This window comes from Phyllostomus discolor, chromosome 1, assembly GCF_004126475.2.
Source record: "Phyllostomus discolor isolate MPI-MPIP mPhyDis1 chromosome 1, mPhyDis1.pri.v3, whole genome shotgun sequence".
Lineage (NCBI taxonomy): Eukaryota > Metazoa > Chordata > Mammalia > Chiroptera > Phyllostomidae > Phyllostomus > Phyllostomus discolor.
Window position 1 is genome coordinate 200,617,308 of NC_040903.2, and position 18,045 is coordinate 200,635,352.

General features: G+C 41.5%; 1 protein-coding gene across 1 annotated transcript in view; it reads left to right on the forward strand.

Annotated features, from left to right (window-relative positions):
* Positions 1 to 18,045, forward strand: part of NRXN3 (neurexin 3) — a 1,487,232-nt gene that overhangs the window by 1,293,525 nt on the left and 175,662 nt on the right. Inside the window, 1 exon segment of the mRNA XM_036018906.1 lies at positions 15,721 to 15,892. Within this exon segment, the coding sequence (XP_035874799.1) occupies positions 15,721 to 15,892 (172 nt within the window).

Genomic DNA, 18,045 nt, shown 5'->3' on the forward strand with positions numbered 1-18,045 from the left:
TCTGGCACTGCAGTATGCAAAACTCCAAGACATCTGGATCTAACAGCTGCATATTGCTAAGATGTTAGCAGTCAGGGGAAACAGTGGTAGTTGTTAACTGGTTAATAAGAGGCAGCTTCATCATGATCATGAAGTGAACATTCTGAAATTCCCAAACACGTACCAAACCCCAAATAACAGGCCCTCTTTCAAGGCATGGGATTGGCTCTCTAGCCCCTCTTAAGGGTCCATCTGAATTGGTAGGGTTGCTTGGAGAGGGTTTGTTTGGGCTTCTGGTATGTTAGGAAAGGGATGCTCCCCCATCTATTTTATGCAATGAAGCAACTGCTGTTCCTGGAAAGAAAATACCGGGGTGACACACCTTGTGCTTTCTCTCCCATGCCTTTTCTAGTTGGTTGGATGGGCCGAAGGGCCTGCACATGTATGGTGAGACCACTTCTCCCTCTTCATCCTATTCAGAGGACTCTTTTCCCTGTGTTGGGGATGTACAGGCTGGTTTAATCTCTGCAGAGGGCAATGGGAGAAAGGAACAGGACTAGAAATATAAGTAGGAAGTCTGTTGCAGATGTGGGCAGGTCCACATCTCCTCCCAGACCCATTCTGCAGGTCAGCCCCACAAGCAATCAAGTTAGCTCGTTCTTTAGCCTGTGTCTGTTTCTCAATTGGCTTGAAATTCAGAATGGAGAGGGCTATGATTTATTGCCCATTTAAACCTCAACATTACAGTAGAATAGCAATTCTGTTTTTCTAGCTCTTATATTGCAATGAACATTTTTGATTTATTTGGCAAGTGTATTATATAACTAAAATAATTTTTTCCAATATCATGGTCTGCTCAAAATTAAATGGTGGTTCTAGAGCACTGGCCTACATTACATTTTTGTTGATGGTTATAGCCACACAGATATATGAACTCACAGAACTGAAAGTGTGTTTGCATAAAATTTATATGCACCTTTCTGTACTGATGGTCTGCTCTTAGGCAACTTTCAGTAATGAATTTTATTATCATTATGTTGGCCAGCATTTATTAGTCTTATTGTTTATTGGCTAATGTACCATTCCTACTGGTGTGTTTCTAAGTCAAGGTGAAGGTAGATACCACACTTCAAAGTTCAGAGGAAGTCTGTTTTGTTTAGAGCAAACCTTTGGACCTTCACAGGAGGCTGCCTAACAGTGATCGATTTTGTTGTTGAGCCTCAGTCCACGGAAAATACATTAAAGCCTTGAGCTGAGCCACCTCTCTGAAGCAGCAGTGAGGTCGTTACAATTTGGCCAGCACTTTAGATGTGTGTGTGTGTGTGTAACCCAACTCTGCAAAGGAGACGGGATCTAAAATGCCTTGAGCATCTTCCGTTATGTGCCGGGTGCCAGCCTAGTTAGTTTTATCCTCATGACCAGCTTTTGTGGTAGGCCCTATGTTTCCAACTTTAAAGATGATAAAATTGAGCTTTAGCAAGTTTAAATAATTTGGTCAAAAACACATAGTAAGTGATGGAGTTCAGATCCAAAGACAGGTCTGTCTTACCCAAAAGCCCATGATTGTTCCCATCAGGCAGTCAAAAAACAGAAAAGTCTGCGTGGGGCAGGATGATAGTAAAAGTGATCAAAAGAGAATAGGGTATAAGAAAAATTGTTTTTTTACCTTATGTTTTCTTGAATACTGTGGTCCTTTTCATGTGTCTCTTATTGAGGTTTAGAAAAGTTACTAGTCATATGGCTATGAAAGTATTCCCATTTCCTCTTTACCCTACTATAAACAACAACAACAACAACAAAACAGTAGGGAACTTGATAACTGGCAACCAACACTAAGCCTTTGCATCTGATAGACTATTGGGAGTGATGGAGACTGGTGACTTGGAAAACGTGTGCCTTTCTCCCCCGTCAGCTCTGATCTTTGCCTTTTCGAAATACCCCCCAGGGTGAATAAGTCTCACCATTTTCGAAAGAACTTAGAAATCGAACTATTCTTGAGAGCCCTTCTGATTTTTAAATGTTGGAAACTAATCCACATGAAAAAAAAAATACTGTGTTACTCCCCTTAAAAATAAAAGATTATACAATCTGAGGGCCTGAGCTAGCCTGTAGTTTCTGTATTTGTAATCTCTGCATGACACAATGTAGCTGGTAAGTATTACTGGAGAAAAACAACCAATAGACAGAAACCACATCCCAAACAGGTTTCACTGCCCTTCCAAGGAGTGTGCCCCCCAGATTCAGTGCCTGCGCCCCTCCGAGTCCTCACTCTGCTCCTCCCCAGAGGTAGACATGAGACCTGTGTGCCATACACACTTGAGTCTGAGATGCCCTGGGCAGTTGCTGCTGTGTATTCCTTGGATGGGCCTGGGTGTCTGGTGAGCAGAGGTGGTATAGCTCATCAGCAGTATTCCTTTGGCTATTTAATCAGAAATGCATCCAGCTGTCTGGTAAAGAAGGTATCTCTGCTTGTTACTAGGTTACCAAGGTGTTTGCCTGCAGTTATTTGCCTGCAGAAATTTTCTTAAAGTCAGTGCAAGGTAGAATGGCAAGAAATACAGGGTTGGGCAAAAGTAGGTTTACAGCTGTTTATATGCAAAATAATACAATGATAACTAAATAATAATACAAGAATAAATTATTTGACTCAGGTAATCATAACTGTAAACTATTTTTATCTGACCCTGCACTTCTATGTTTGAAAGTCTGGGAAATGGTTTTTTTTTTTTTGTAACCTTTCAGATGAGGGATGGTAGATAGGTTTAGTTATACTCAGCGAATCCCTTGTCTGTATCCCTATTAGTACTTTTCTCTCTTTTAACTGTTTCCTTTCTTCTGACCTTAATCACCACCTTCAATGACTTGCATGTATCACGGGGAGCGCACATGACTAGGTGGTGACAGTAAGCTAACTGTTCAGTGCTGAAACCTGGGAGCTCTAGCATCGCTAGGATGATGTCTTCCCTGATGGCGCCTGAACCTCTGGGCCAGGATCAGGTGTAAGCGCAGCACAAATCCTTGCCCTTCCAAACAGCTAAGGCCCTCCTGCTGGAGGAGAGATACCTACAGCAGAAAGCAAGGGAGTTAACGGCAGGGCCCACTTGGGAAATAAAGGATTTTATTTCTATTTATTTTGAGCCTCTAGTTTTCTAAACCCCATAAATGTAATTGTGCCGTCAGCAAGGAAACATTTGCCCTGAGATTTGGGGAGGGTCCTCCGGGCAAGAGAGAAAATATTCTCTAAGATTTAGCATGTTTATGAACCTTGAAAATGTTTTCTTTTTGTTTGTATATAGTGGGCCCTGAAAGTCTACCTTAACATTCAAAGGTTTTTGTCTTGGCAAAATTGGGGATGTTTTAGAAAGCAGACTAGCTGATTGATATTCTAAAAAAAAAAAAGTCGTGCCAAGTATTTCCTCTTTTTCCCTTTTAGTGATTGAATTTCATTGTCTTTCAACTTTCTAAACTTCCCCCATTCCTTCTTATGTCCTCATCTGCATCCACCTAAATAAGTCTTATCTAATTGCACTTTTTTCCCTCCATGCGCCTAATTCTCCCAAATAGGGCATTTTCTGTCCTGAACGGAACATGAGAAATCCTCTGGCTCCAGTCACTTGGACAGTTTGCAAGAACTGAGTGTAGATGTCTATTTGGAAATATTAAATGAGAATATTCTTTATTTAAATTACAGAACTGTGTGCTCATTTCTGTTTGTCTTTTATCTCCATTTACTGTACAGCGATTTCTTCAGGGCCTCATTATTTCTCAAATTGCTGTCACAAATACTTCTTGGTTTACCTTCATCATCACCCAGCAAACCCATTGACGCCATCCTTGTCTTACACACAAGGAAACTCTGCCCAGCGTACTTGTGACTTGTCTCAGCTATGTTCAGCGCTATGGTCCTTTTCACAATACCCCTCTTGAGTGCCAAACAATGCTGAATATATTTTCTAGCCTCTAATGGGCCCAATAAAGTGCCTTATGCAGAGTGTATGGCCCATAGACACTTGATTGCAAAATTCTATGACTTGACTCAGAGTTAGTGCAACTCTGATTTGGAGAAACAAAGGTATTGTTTTAAGGCTATAACTGTGTGCAAAGACCCTGAATTTGGCAAGTCCAGTACAAATTAAAAATGGATAGTGGTTGCAGTACACACTCTACAGAGGTGGACCAAAAAGACATTGAAGAGGGGATGACTTCCCAAAAGACAGACCTTGAGCCAACAATCACTGCACTGAGGAGTATAGAAGAAGGTAGGAAAATGAAAATGAATTGTCCTGAAAGTCTGGCTTCTTGGATACTTCAAGGGTTGAGTTGGTGTCTAATAGGAATCAAATGGTTCAAGGAACTGGCAATGGGATGGAGTGGTGCTGAGCTCCACACTTCAGTTTGAATCTACACCAAATAAAGCAGCAGGGTGGACTGTGGGCCTTGGTAATGGAACACTGAACCTCTCACCCCCAGGTCTACAGGACAAGTTCTCCTCAGGCCAGAGGCTTGTTGTGTATCCTGAAGACTGTTAAGTGGACTATGTGAAATAAATAATCAGCACAATCCCCTGAGATATGGTCATTACCCGCATTTTCAAAGCACGCTACCAAAATAAAATCAAAGCAAAAATTGAAAGGGAGAAAATGAACCATGGATGGAGATGCTGTGCTCCGCTCTACAGCGTGGCTTGCTGAGAAATGCCACTGTGTCAGGAGCTCAGCTGAACATTTACTAAACCACCTCAGTGGCTCAATAAATGGAAAATGAAATATATAGAAATATATTTCTATAGAAATATACAGAAAATGAAAATGCATTTTCTGCTTTCACGATGCTCATACTCATGGTCTGCTTGAGGAAGAGAATTATTCCATTTAAAAAGTAAAATGAATAAACCCCCCCAAATTGATTTCAATGTTAAATAGATGCTTGGGAGATGGTGGGGTAAATGGAGTCTAGATCTAGTTAATTCCAGATGGCTCTGGGAGGACATGCATGTGGAATGATATTCAGTTCTGACTACATATGCACATTGACTGGAAAAGCTGGACTCTCTAGCAAAAGGAGGTCTCTTCATGACATAGGAAAGGACACCTCTGTCAGCTTTGGGCTGAGCCAGGCGTAGGGGATTGTCCTATCTTTGGATCAGTCCTGGATCAGTGGTGCCCTAATTGCCAATCAGTTGCATTCCCTGGTGCTCACGTTGACTCTGGATCATCCTGATGTTTCATTCGCTCTGGAATCTATAGCTTGTTCTGAGTCAGGTCTGTGATTGATTCACATTCCTTTCTGTGCAAGTAAAGTCTCAGGGTTTCTACTGATTGTCCTGGTTCTGTCCATGGGCTGGATTAGAACTTGACTACAGATGCCTCTTGATAGACACAGAAGGGTCTACATTCTCCTAAACCAGCATCATTTTCCTTAAAAAAGGAACTGGCTTTTGGGTGTGTTAAGTTTTAAGGCTTCATTCATACACACACAACACACACAGGCTAACACACACAACTCTCTAATATTTTATTCCTTAGGCTTTAGGATAAAGTCTTTTAACATCTTTATAGCAATAAGAAAGTTATAGGGCACCCAAAAAGAAGAGAGAGAAGAAAGAATGTTTATGCCCTTTGAATGTCACAATGTGAACACTTCTTTTTATTGTGTATGGATTTATGATAAACTCCATGGGTAATCTGTGTATCTAAAGCTGTTGCTGGCCCCTGGATGGCTCACGTATCGTGGAGGAGTGATGACTTTCTAGTTTTTCAGGATTATTTCCCCCATTTGGCTGAAATGTACTTACTTTACATTCTGGCACGTATACTAAATTCAAGGAAACTGAGATGTGTTCTCTAATGATCCTATCACAAGAGCATGCATCTTTGAAATAATTCTCGGTGGTGGTATGTTGGATGCCTTCCCAAAGGCATGAGTCAGCTCCCTGTGACATATTTTCAAGTCTCCCACTTGGGTTACTTTTACTAAACTTGCTTGGGGCCCAAGGAAAGCATTCTTCTTTCCATATTTCTGCTCAGGTAGCCAGATTACTCTCTCCTACAGTGGCTGTGATGCCAGCCTGGAGGCTAGCAGGCCTGCTTCTCCTGATGTACTGCTGCAGTGGTTTAAATGTAACTTTTTCCCCCTCTGTTGCTTTTGGTGGTTGGCGTAGGTCAGACTCAACCTTTTGAATTAGAAATGATACGATCCAAGAGAAAAATGTTACAGTGGCGATAGTAGACAAAGAGGAGGACCATACACTGTCACCTGGATAAAATACCTAGCTGCAGCACTATCTGCAGGATACACACACACCGGCGTCCCTGCGTGCAGACAGCCACTGCTGATATATTGGAACCTGCTGGCCATTTGGTTTACAATAACTAGGAAAGGAAAAATGAGCCCCTATTTCAGTGTGTTCGTCCTAAGATGATGACACAGTGGAATCTCTTGCAGGTAAACCAAGAGAGCTCAGTTAATCACCATTTATCACTCAAGGGACTCCTGTGTCCTGCAGATGCATAGGAGCCCTGGAGACTAAGATATTCATTGGGTTGCGATGCTGTTCTCTGCCCTCACTCCATCTAGTGTAATAACTGCAGCCCTGGCCTCAGAGTGATATGTGCTGGCTTTTAGAGTCCCAAGCCTTTAACGTGCACATGATTCACTCCACAGAACTAAACAAATTTTCAGAAAGAAATGTCATATCATTATAATTTTAATAACTTTACAACTTCGCTCCATCTCCTCCATTACCAGACTATTCCTAGCTACCATCATCTTTTGCCAGAAGCCTCTAATTTATTTCTCCACATCCACAGCTGCTCACCTTCAAACAGTGTTATGTTGAATTGATTTTAGTATCTAAACCACCCTTAATGGAGTCTGAGATAGATTAGTTCATGCCTAAATTGGGTGCATTTTTCTACATTTTGTCTTAGCTTCTTAGAAGTGTGCTGTCTTTACCAGGTAATAGTTGAAGGAGCAGATACAGGCTCCCTTCCCATTTGACCTTCCCACTCATATATCGGTTATTCTGAATGCTTAAACAGAAGCTATTGGTCAAAAACTGAAAGAAAAAAAAAGGCTATCCTTAAAGTATGCAAGGTTCTGTAACAGGGGTCAGCAAAATTTTTCTCTAATAGGCCAGGGAGTAAGTATTTTAGGCTTGCAGGCCACATGATTTCTGTTGCAACTACTAAACTTTGTTATTATAATGCAAAAGCAGCCAAAGACAATATGTAAATGACTGAGCACAGCTGTGTCCCAATAAAACTTTATTTACATAAACAGGCAACAGCCATATTTGGCTCACAGTTTGCTGATTCCTGCTTCTGGCCAATCTGCCTCCTACAACTCTTGCAATACCCGATCTGCAAAAGCACCATAAAAAAATGCAATAATCTACATCACATTTTCTGATAATTGCAAGGACAGAACCTCTCAATTCTGAAGTGTATATACTATATCTCTTTCTTAAAGCTAGAAAATGATAGAGAGGTTAGCCTGGGGATTCATCTAAGGAAGTGACTGACAATGGCTTTATTAAGCCAAGAATTTTTGGTTGATACTTACTATTCCCATAAGTCCATTCACCTTGAAGCCATGATGTTAGCTCAGTCTGTCACTTGAAAAACAGGTAAGTAATGAAGGACTCTGGAGAATTGCTAAAGACTCCCTTGCAACTACAGAATAGGTCTTGAAAGGTTACTGGCTGTTTACTGGTCTATCTTCCACCTGCTGTGTATCCTCGGGCAAGACTCTCTAGTTGTAAGAGAGGGAGTTTCTCCCTTGAAGCCCCCTCAGAACTTATCAGACACCTTTGTAGAAACTGATTAGTATGCAGTGCAGGATCAAGGGACTGAACTGGAGTTGGGACTATCAGCTCATGTCATTGTGCTAGCAAAGATGTACTGGGGGACTGACTTTCTTAAGGATGAGGAGCAATTACTTAAAAGGGAAGGGGTTATGAAGACCAGATAGGGAAAATAACATAGGACATATACTTTAGACCTACCGCTTTCTGGCTGTGTGAGCTTGCATTCTACATTTACATCTGTAAAGTGGGCCCTTGAGCACAACATAGAGTAAGAGGAGAGGCCACAGATGATCTGCATGTGTTCATTTCTCACCCTGTTCTCTGAGAGCTAGCAAACAATTTTGGATAAAATATATAAAAACGTGCAGGTGTGTACAAACTGCATGTCACAAACTGCATGGTGTGCACAGGTGTATTGTTTGTGCACTCTGCGTTTATGTGTTGCGTGCATGCATATGTGCATTATAGGAGGAGTATTGTAGGGAACAAGTTAAAATATATAGGTAAATATTTGTAGAAAAGATTCTATCGTGCAGTGCATGCTTTATGGACATTCGTTCGGTGACTGAAATTTTGTACTTCCTCATATAAAGGTTCTCGCTAGTGGCACTGTTGGTATCATGGGCCAGATATTTCTTTGTTGTGTGTCATTGGATATTAAGCTGCATTCCCATCCTAGCCTGTACTCATTAGATGCCAGTGGCACCCCACTCACAGTTGTGACAACCAAAAATGTCTCCAGACACTGCCAAATGTCTTTGGGCACGAAATCACCTCCAGTTGAAATCACTACCCTGGTAGAACCAAAACATTACCTGAAGGAAATGATTCCAGACGTTTGCAAGCACTTGGAGGGCTAGTGTGAATACAGATCATTGGGCCCCACTCCAGAGTTTCTGATACAGAGGGTCTGGCACTAGATCCAAAAATTTGCATTCTTAGCACCTTCCCAGGTGCTGCTGCTGCTGGTGGTCCGAGGACCCCACGTGTTAAGCATGTAGGTAAGACGTAAGAGGTTCTGGAACAATTCTAGTGGTTTAAAATGTGCTTCCTAATTTTGAGGATCATGATTACTGTAAGCACAGAGTTTAAGGTCTGTTTATGAAGGCCATCGGGTAGTTTTCTCACAGCTGTGGCAGAGATTTGAGGGGAAAGCAAGGCATTTATGGGAGATGTTCGGTCTGCACTGAGTTTCAGTCAGCACTGCCCTGCCAGCTGTCACCTGGATCCTGCCAGGAGACTGCTCCAGGTCTTGGCGTAACACTAGGGCTCTTACAGAAAAATGAACTTTATTTTTTGCTTTGTAGTCAGACTTCACTACCAAACAAGGTGGTATGACATCAGGGTCTGGGAAGAGAAGTGAATGTTCAGAGTGGGTCTGAAGGACATGATGGCTCAGATGCGAGTGTGTGACCAGCAGTTATGAGAGCGGTGGCTCTGACTTGCATCTTATTTATTTGCACCAGCTGTCTCGTCCTTGCCTGTTTCTCCCCTTCAGGTCAGAGTTCCTGTTGTCCTAAGCTGTCATCCCTGCTTCCTCTCACTCTTTTTTTTTTCTTTTCCTTTGCTTGTAGTTAGAAATGAAGCTGTCTTGAGCTATTTATCAGTCTTATCTCTCTTGGCCCTCTGTAAGTATTTCAGACTGTGGATCTAATCCACTTTAATTGATTGACCTCAGGCATCCAGACATCAGCAAAACACCAGGAGAAGCACAGCTGCACTGGGGGAGAGGTGGATGCAATTTTGCTGGGTAGGTGCAAAGGTCATTGAGACCTGTGCAAATTCAGGAAAACAGAATTAGTTTCCAAGCCATTTAATGTGAATTTTCTAGGGACAATCTACGTAGATTCTGGAGTTGATGATCTTAAATGAGAGACAGTTGTTCCAAGTAGAATAGTATTCTGTAGGTCATGTGCAAAATGACTCATCCATCCATATTAAGGCAGATGTCTTAATATTTCTCACCCAGTTATCCTACCAGCATAATCATTATCACCCCAATACCAACATCATTGTTCTATGTTCCTTTTAGAGCACGTCAGAATTTGCCAAGATTTTACTTATTTCTCTTAAGTGCCATTTAGCACAGGTGTTTTTGTTGTTGTCTTTGTATTGTTTTCTCATTTTTATACAGATAGCTTGAGATGCAGATAGTTGAGGGACCTGCTCAAGACCACCTGGACAACAAGATCCCTAGCCCTTCCCTTCACAGCCATATTCAAGCTCTTCAAGGGAAGGGGACTGGGTCATTGACATGGGACAGCATCCAAAGTCCAAACACTCTCTGAGCCCCACAGCTGGAGACTTGTCAGTCGGGGTGATTTCTGATGGGCGTATTCCCCATCTCAAACTTCTTGAGGCAGAGGCCCAATCTCTTATATCTCTTGAATCGCTTAATAGTACGTGCCTCTACACTCCCAGAGTGCACATCCAGTGTTTATTAGCTAACAGTTGTCCTGGGTCTTGAACAAGGAGACAGACCATAACTTTAACACAATGGACTGACGCATTTTACTAAAAGATAATAGTCACAAAAAGAGACTGTACTGTGTTCTAATGTAGTTTTTTATCCTAGAAAACTTCAATAAAGCCCAAAATTATCTGATGCATCAAGTGAATTGTGCATCATCTCTTTTGTATTATACTGATTACATATATAAAGTACAATGAGACTATATGTTTTACCTAAGATTTATTGCAAAAATGTCTGAATATAGACCGCAATTCTCTACTTTATCCTATAGTGTTCAAACCCTGTTTAGCCTCCCATGACATAAAAAATTAGCACATTTTTCAAGCACAACCACACATTCTAATTCATTATTCACTGATTCGCTTATGCACTAATTTAACAAACATTTACTGAGCAACTGCTAGAATTCCTGTATTTGAGATAACCACAGTTAAGTTAGACAGGCAGCCATAATGTATACTCCAATTGCAACATGTAATACATGTGACTGAAATGTAATATGATGGAAAATCCACGGGTTTTAAAGTCAGACACACCTGAATTCTAATCTTAAATACGTCTCCTATTACTTGCTGAATTCATAATTCTCTCACTCTCTATCTTTAACCTATAAAATATGAAGGGTAATTTTGAGAATTTGAAAATCATTCTATTAAAAAAAATATTTTCCAAGTACCCACTCTATCCATCAAGATAGTCTGGGTTATGCTGTAGCAACAAACAGCTTAAAATATTTGGTGGCATCAAGCAATCAAGCTTTGTGTCTCAGTCACGTTCTGTGCCCGTTACTAGCTGGCTCACTGCCATCCTCACTCAGTGAGCCAGACTAATGAAGAAGCCCCTACCAGCAATTTGCTGGGTGGAGCAGTTGAGAGAAAATGGGAGAACTCCAGCAAAGTCTCACAAAAGCGATTAAGTTCATGGCTCAGGAGTGATACCCAAATGACCGGTCAACACTGGTCTCTTGGCTCTACACCTTACAAAGGGTCTCAGTGGTCATCCTCTCCTCCTACGTGCCCATAAAGGGAGGACTAGAAAAACGTGTAAATACTGCCACTGGGAACTTTATTTTTATGACCCAGACTCTGAAATGGGTATGGCAGACCAGGCAATGTCTGGACCCAAGAGGGATTACATCCATTTGTGCCGATGTTTGTGTGCTCCTGCCTCACACGGAACTCACAGATTCCGTGGGGAGCCTGGGAGTTAAGACATTGAGAACTGCTTCCTTTGCATGCCTCCCTGGCAAGCATTCGAGAGTCCCAGCTCTGTTCCTGTCAGCTACAATTTTCTGAAATAGCGGATGGTGCAGTCTGCCGTCCCCAGGTGCACTCAGGAATGAATGGCGAGATTGCCTTCAGGGAGATCTTTATTCCTGAGTATTTTTCTTGCCCTTGTGTATTTTTGCTCCTGAAATGTGATGTCAGCATGGCTAGCATCTCCTGGGTCACGTCCACAGCATTAGCTGTAATATGGCTTGTGGAGGGCCAGAAAACTGGAACCTGACTACTTGGAGGAGCCACGTGGGCTCATAAACAGTCATTATTAGTGAAGAATGACTGACTGGCTATTTCAAGACAGTAGTTTGCTGTACCATTCAAATTTATCCCATGTACACTTGAGGATTCTTCAGTCATGTCTTCTGATTTACCACTTGTCTTTGTTTTTAATACTGAGGAAAAACATAGATTGAACTGATTGACTGGATAGTGACTTTAATAGTGATGGGTACAGAGACATTAACAGTTATGGTCATGCTGTTTTGGAGCTCCACCTTGCTTGTCTTGGAGAGGCTTAGAAAAGGCACCAAAGAACATGACGAGAGAGCAACTACCAAATCGTGACAGGAACTCAGCCTTGCAAATATTGTTCTATAATGTTCCATTTGTTAAAATCTACATTTATTTCCACCATGTTTCTTGATGACAGTGTGGCCAAACCCATAGCTCTTTAGCTCATGCCACTGCTTTCAGATACCCTAACGAGGGGAAGGAAGGGAAAAGATGACTGACATTTATTGAGGTCCCAAGCACCTGCCAGGTGTTTCACACCTATGTGTTCTTCTAAAATACAACAAGCTTCAGAGGTAGCTATTCCCTTCCTCCACATATCCATTTTATAGTAGGACAATCAGAAGTTCAATAACTTGCCCAAGGTCATGCAGCCTTCAGAGTCAGAAGTGTTATTTGAATCCATGCTGTACTAAAACTCATGTTCATTCTGTTGACCAAATTAACTTCTCCAGTAGTTAGTGTCATATATGGTCAAATGACTGGATGGTTTCTTCTTCTAATCTCATTTATCCCTTATATTTGTATAATAGTTTATTATTGAAAAAATGCTCTCATATTAATCATATCATTTTAGTCTTAACATAGCCCTATGAAATATGTAAAACTAGTATCCTGTCCCCATTGTATATTATCAAGAAATGGATCAGAAAGTTAAGTAACCTGCCCAAGGTCAGTCAGGGCTGATTCTAAAGCCAATGTTTTTCTCTCTTACATCTTCCCTTTTCTGGTCACATGGACCATGAGAGTTTATTTTTATGACAGCTGAGCGTGATCGATTCAAACCTGGGCAACTATATGGGCATTGGCCACAAGGCTTATAATGAGCTGAGACAAAGCAGTTAGCCACAGATTATAATGCCACTGTGGTGCCATGACAAATGACAAGGAGGTTGGAGTAATGAAATTTTATGCGTGTTAAGAGACCACATCTGAGGTCGAGCACAGCCACATTGACCACTGGAGGAATCACAGTGAAACATCTGGGTGAGGGTCTCCACCGGGGAAGGGTCTGTGCCTGTTAGCAGGATTAGGAAGATCTCTCTGAAACAGTGATTATGTTGGCAAATGTGTGCAGCCTCAGATAAGGACCAGATATTTATTCTGGCAGAGATTAAATCTTTTCTTTCCCTGAATCTATTATGGATCTTGCAGAGAATCTGCCCAAGAATATATGTCGCTGATCAGCCAACTCACTGAGCCAGAACTGTACTTTGCCACTGCTGTGGCTGAAAAGCTGCAGAAGGCTGGTTAAAGGTCTCCTCTCTCTCTCTCAGCTGTTCTCCATCCAGGATTAATTAGTGACTCGGAGATGAGCTGAATCACCAACAGTCCTTTCCATGCATCCAGGATTTATACAGTGACTTCTCATTGAAGAACAGTGGTGCGGCGAAGAGCCCACATTTGTGGGGTGGGCAGAGGAGCAATAGTATCTGCAGTCATGGTTCCTTAATTCCCCAGTCCTTTGATTCTCCTAAACAGATTCTGACTCAAGTTACTATAGCTTTGCTCAATTCAGGATGAGTGTACCTTGACTCGGTACCAACATACACACCCTTGGAAATGAATGCCAGTTTTTTAAGTAAGAAAAAGTCATATTGTCATTTCTGAATTCCTAGAGAATTAAGGAGTAAGAATAAAATGGATCATATTATTAATTATGGGTATAAAAGAGGCACAAAAACCTACCATCAGGAACATTTATCTGTGCATTCTATTTAACTACTAGGAACTTTGTCCAGTGCTGAGGATGTAGAGGGGGCAGTAAAAAAGAACAAAACTGAGAACATAGTGTCACAGTAATTAAGGGAATTAAGAAATCATGAGTGCATGTAGCTACCCTTGGGGAGGCACCCACATCACTTTTCTCAGAGAACAGAACATGGGACTCTCAGCCATCGTTTCCACATGGCGAGCGTGCTACAAGGTGCAAAGGAAGCAGAGCTGTTCACCCTGTTTCTCAGTACCCCTGCATACTCAGTACCCCTGCATACCCCAGCCTTTTTTGATCAGCCTAGATTCCTAAATACCTTCTGAGGTCCAGACTCCTGGGTATCTCCCCATCCTTTTGTTGGGTATATGATGTGTTCATATACTAAAGGAAAATTGGAAAGTTGAGAAAAGGCTGTCTTATGAAAAAATAAGTGAAGAATATGAAACTATATGAAGACCAGTGCCTAGTGCCTAGAATCTCACCAGAAGTCTTAATTTATAGACCTTAAGCAAAATAAGTGCTTAAGAAACATTTTATTTATGTACTAAATGAATAAATAGATGAACCAAATTATTAAATCTTAGATTCAGTAAAACCTTTCCTACATCTCAGTTCATATGGATTCTGGACCTTTGTCCCCATACCTTCATCTTCTTTCTTTCCCTCCTTCCCTCCTCTTCTTCTTCCTCACTTTCCTCTTTTTCCTTCCCCTCTGCCCTATTCCTCCTCCTCCTCTTCTCCTTCCCCTTCTCTTTCTCCCCTCCCCCTCACTTCCTTCTTCCTCCTCTTTGTTCTTCTCCTATTTCTTAAATTAGGAAACAGAAGACCACAGATTCTGTGAACAAATATTGTGACTCAGTCTCTTAGAGCATCTGAATTACAAATAAGCTGTATTATATTTCAATATCCAATCTAGTGCTTAGCCAATACATCAGATTATTCCTTTACCTATTCTTTCTGCCACCCTACATGCTGTGATACATTTTCAAGAGAGTAGGAGAGATTGATTATACCAGATCAGTAAGGTTACTTTCATTTTATGTGTCATTGGAATACTAATTCCAAGTCTTCGTTGTAACCAATTACTAGAGGAGAAGAGTAAAAGTTTTAATAGCATTATTACTTATGCTTCAGTGTTTCACTTCCTAGGAGGTAGATGATATCACCACCTCCACCTTCACCAGCACGACAATCTTCATCTTCATTGCCATAATGTTCATCTTCTGGAATTCATTGTGTTTTCCCTCGCAGAAGTCTTTTTGAGTCACAGAGGTCTCTTCTGCTGTGTAACAGAAAGCTGTAGCACTGAATACTACATCCGTCTTTGGATTAACTTTAGGAATAGGGCTGTCAGCGTGGGGAGGGTGACAGTCATCTGACTCTGATAACCCCAGCTCTGTTTTCATTGGACTGTACATCTTCTCTGTGTTGTAGACCTACAGAAAGCTATCAACTGGAGTTGGTGCACAATGCCAGCTCCTCTGCCATCAACTCCTAATGATTCTGTACCCGTCCCCTTGGCCTTGATTACCCAAAGTGCACGAGTGGGTTTGTCTTCCGTCTTTTACCCTACATCTGAACTGTGAAGTGCTCTAGACCCCAATGTCTTATTACCCTCTCCTAGAAGACAGGCCTAACTCGCCACACAGAAGTGAGCTTTGCTGTGCTCCTACACAGCTGTTAGGTAGTTCTGTGAGTCCAGTGTTAATATCCCTTGAGGGCTGTCAAATGATGTAACCTGTGTGGTGCAGCCTGTGAGAGCACTGCGGGCAGCTTGATACCATTAGGTTTTATGTTTGGGATGAAAGCCCATGGAGAAAAGTGGGAAACTATTATGACTTCATGTGAATGCCTCCCTCTGGGTACCTACACGTTTATTGTCAGTTGGCAGATCAACATGAAAGAGAGAAAACCTGTGGTTTGTGATAACTGTATCTTTTGTGTTTCTTCATCACAGGAGCAGGGAAAAATTGGAGTTGTCTTCAACATTGGCACAGTGGACATCTCCATCAAAGAAGAGAGAACTCCTGTGAATGATGGCAAATACCACGTGGTGCGCTTCACCAGGAACGGTGGCAATGCCACACTCCAGGTGGACAACTGGCCGGTGAATGAGCATTACCCCACAGGTACACGTTTTACTCTCAATGACTATACTCTTTTTGCTTTCCTATTCTTATTGCTAAATGGTAATTTTTCTCATGACCATCACTAAATCATAAAACACTGACTATTAAGTGTACATTCTGTTTTTCTTTTGTATGAGAAAGTTATTTCCTTTGGACCTGGACAGGGTAGGGACCTTCTGGAGACTTACTAACTATGCACTGAACACTTTTTGTCAAACTGACTACTACTGCCTGACTGGCTCATACCAAAGGCAATTATTGTAGGATTTCCAGGGTACTACAAATGATGAGCAATGAATGGGGGAAAGGCACCATTTTTATCATGAACTTTATTGATCATTGTGGAATAATCAACTTTAGATTTGGGCTTTGAGATACTGTTTAGTTAGGTGTGGTTGAAGGCATGCATGGCCAGAGATTGCAGAAAGACCGTGAAAGGAAGTTGACTGAACTTGAATGGATAAACAACATCAGAGGAACAGAGAAAAAGTAAGGGTGGGATTTCATTCATTTGGTTGACTTTGCCAATTTTCTTTTCACTTGCACTAAGCCTGACTTGATATTCAGAGGTTGGTCTTAGTAGGTGGGAGGGAGAAGGGTTAATCATCTGTTTAAATTTTATAGTCAAGGAGCATTTGCCAACAAACTCCCAGAGCCAGATGGCCGAATCAAGGGCAATGAGAGGGAAGGTTGCCTTCTTTAAAAGAGATATTTAAATAATCCCTTAGCCACCCCCCCACCCCCACCCCCTCACTTCTCCCATGAAAAGAGCTCTGAACTATGATCATAAATGTTTCAAAAATGGAAGGGAAAATACTTTGGTGAAGGGCCTTTGCTCTGCAATTGTGTTATCACCTGGTTGATACAAGAGCTCAGAATAAGGAACTTTTTGTTCATGTGGGCGTGATGCTGTGTCTCACTGTCAGTCTCTTACACTCCAAACTCCCCGTAATTTCCCCATTTTGATCCTCCCACTTCCTTTATAGTAAAGTGGGCTCACAGATGAGAGAGCCAGAGCACATTTCCAGAAGTTTAAGAGCTGTTTAGAGAATAATCGTTGTGGCCCAATAATTTTGAATGACACGAAGGCTACCATTATGTTTTCACGCCTACCTCGGTATTATTTTTTAGGCCAATCAGAAATAACTATGTTACTGGGACTTCCCCTAATAGCCAGTCTTCCTATGCCTGGTTTAAGAATTACGGGCGCATCCACAAACAGCATGTAAGACTCCCAGGTCACCAAAGCGGAAAGCCGCACCTGCCCCTTTATCTAACCTCTGAGTCTCCATACAATATCCAGGTCAGCCCTTGCTGGGAGTCTCTTGTCATACTCTTAGCGCTTCTTAAATTAAGTCACAAAAATGACTTCATGCATTTATCTTTGAGCCTTTGAAGCGAGCCAGAGGTTTTAACAGCTACTTTGAATTTTTATCATCATCCAAATTCACTAGACACCAATAGACCTGATTTTTAAATGTTTCTTGCTTAAACTCTGGGGGGTGGGGGTTACGGGCAAATCAAAATAGCTTGAGATCTTAAAAGCTGCTTATTTGTTCATAGGAAAAATCAGTCTCACGCCACGCGTATTATCATTGGCCCTGCTAGTGCTGCTGTAGGGTTTGTTATGTTTTTATTAAGAATTTCAAAGATTTCTAAATTGATATTAACCACTTGCCCTGAGCCAATATAGAATCCAAGAGTTTTTGCTGCCAGCAATGAAAAGGCTCTTTAATAGTAATTTTAAAGCCACAGATATGCAGGAAAACCAGTGACCCTTGCTGTGTGCCTACCTCTTTTTATCTTTTAGTTCCAAATTATGGGTTGCTTCCCATGTTTGCAAAACAAAGAAAAACCTTTCCTTAATGGCATTGCTTCACACAGAAAGCTATTATTACTAGTATTTGTCAGTAACTGTTATTTAGTAATGATAAATGTCATTGTTATAACATGTGATACAGTATAGCAGCTATAAGTATGGGCTTTGGAGGCATCTAGCTGGAGGTGGGGTGTTATATCACCTGTGAGTCTAAGGCAGGCTGGATGAAGACCTAGAAATGCCCTACGTGCTGAAATATTTGGTTCCTCTCTCCACACATAATTCAACATACAACACTGAACCAGAAGTGTAAGAATATCTAACGGTTCTGATT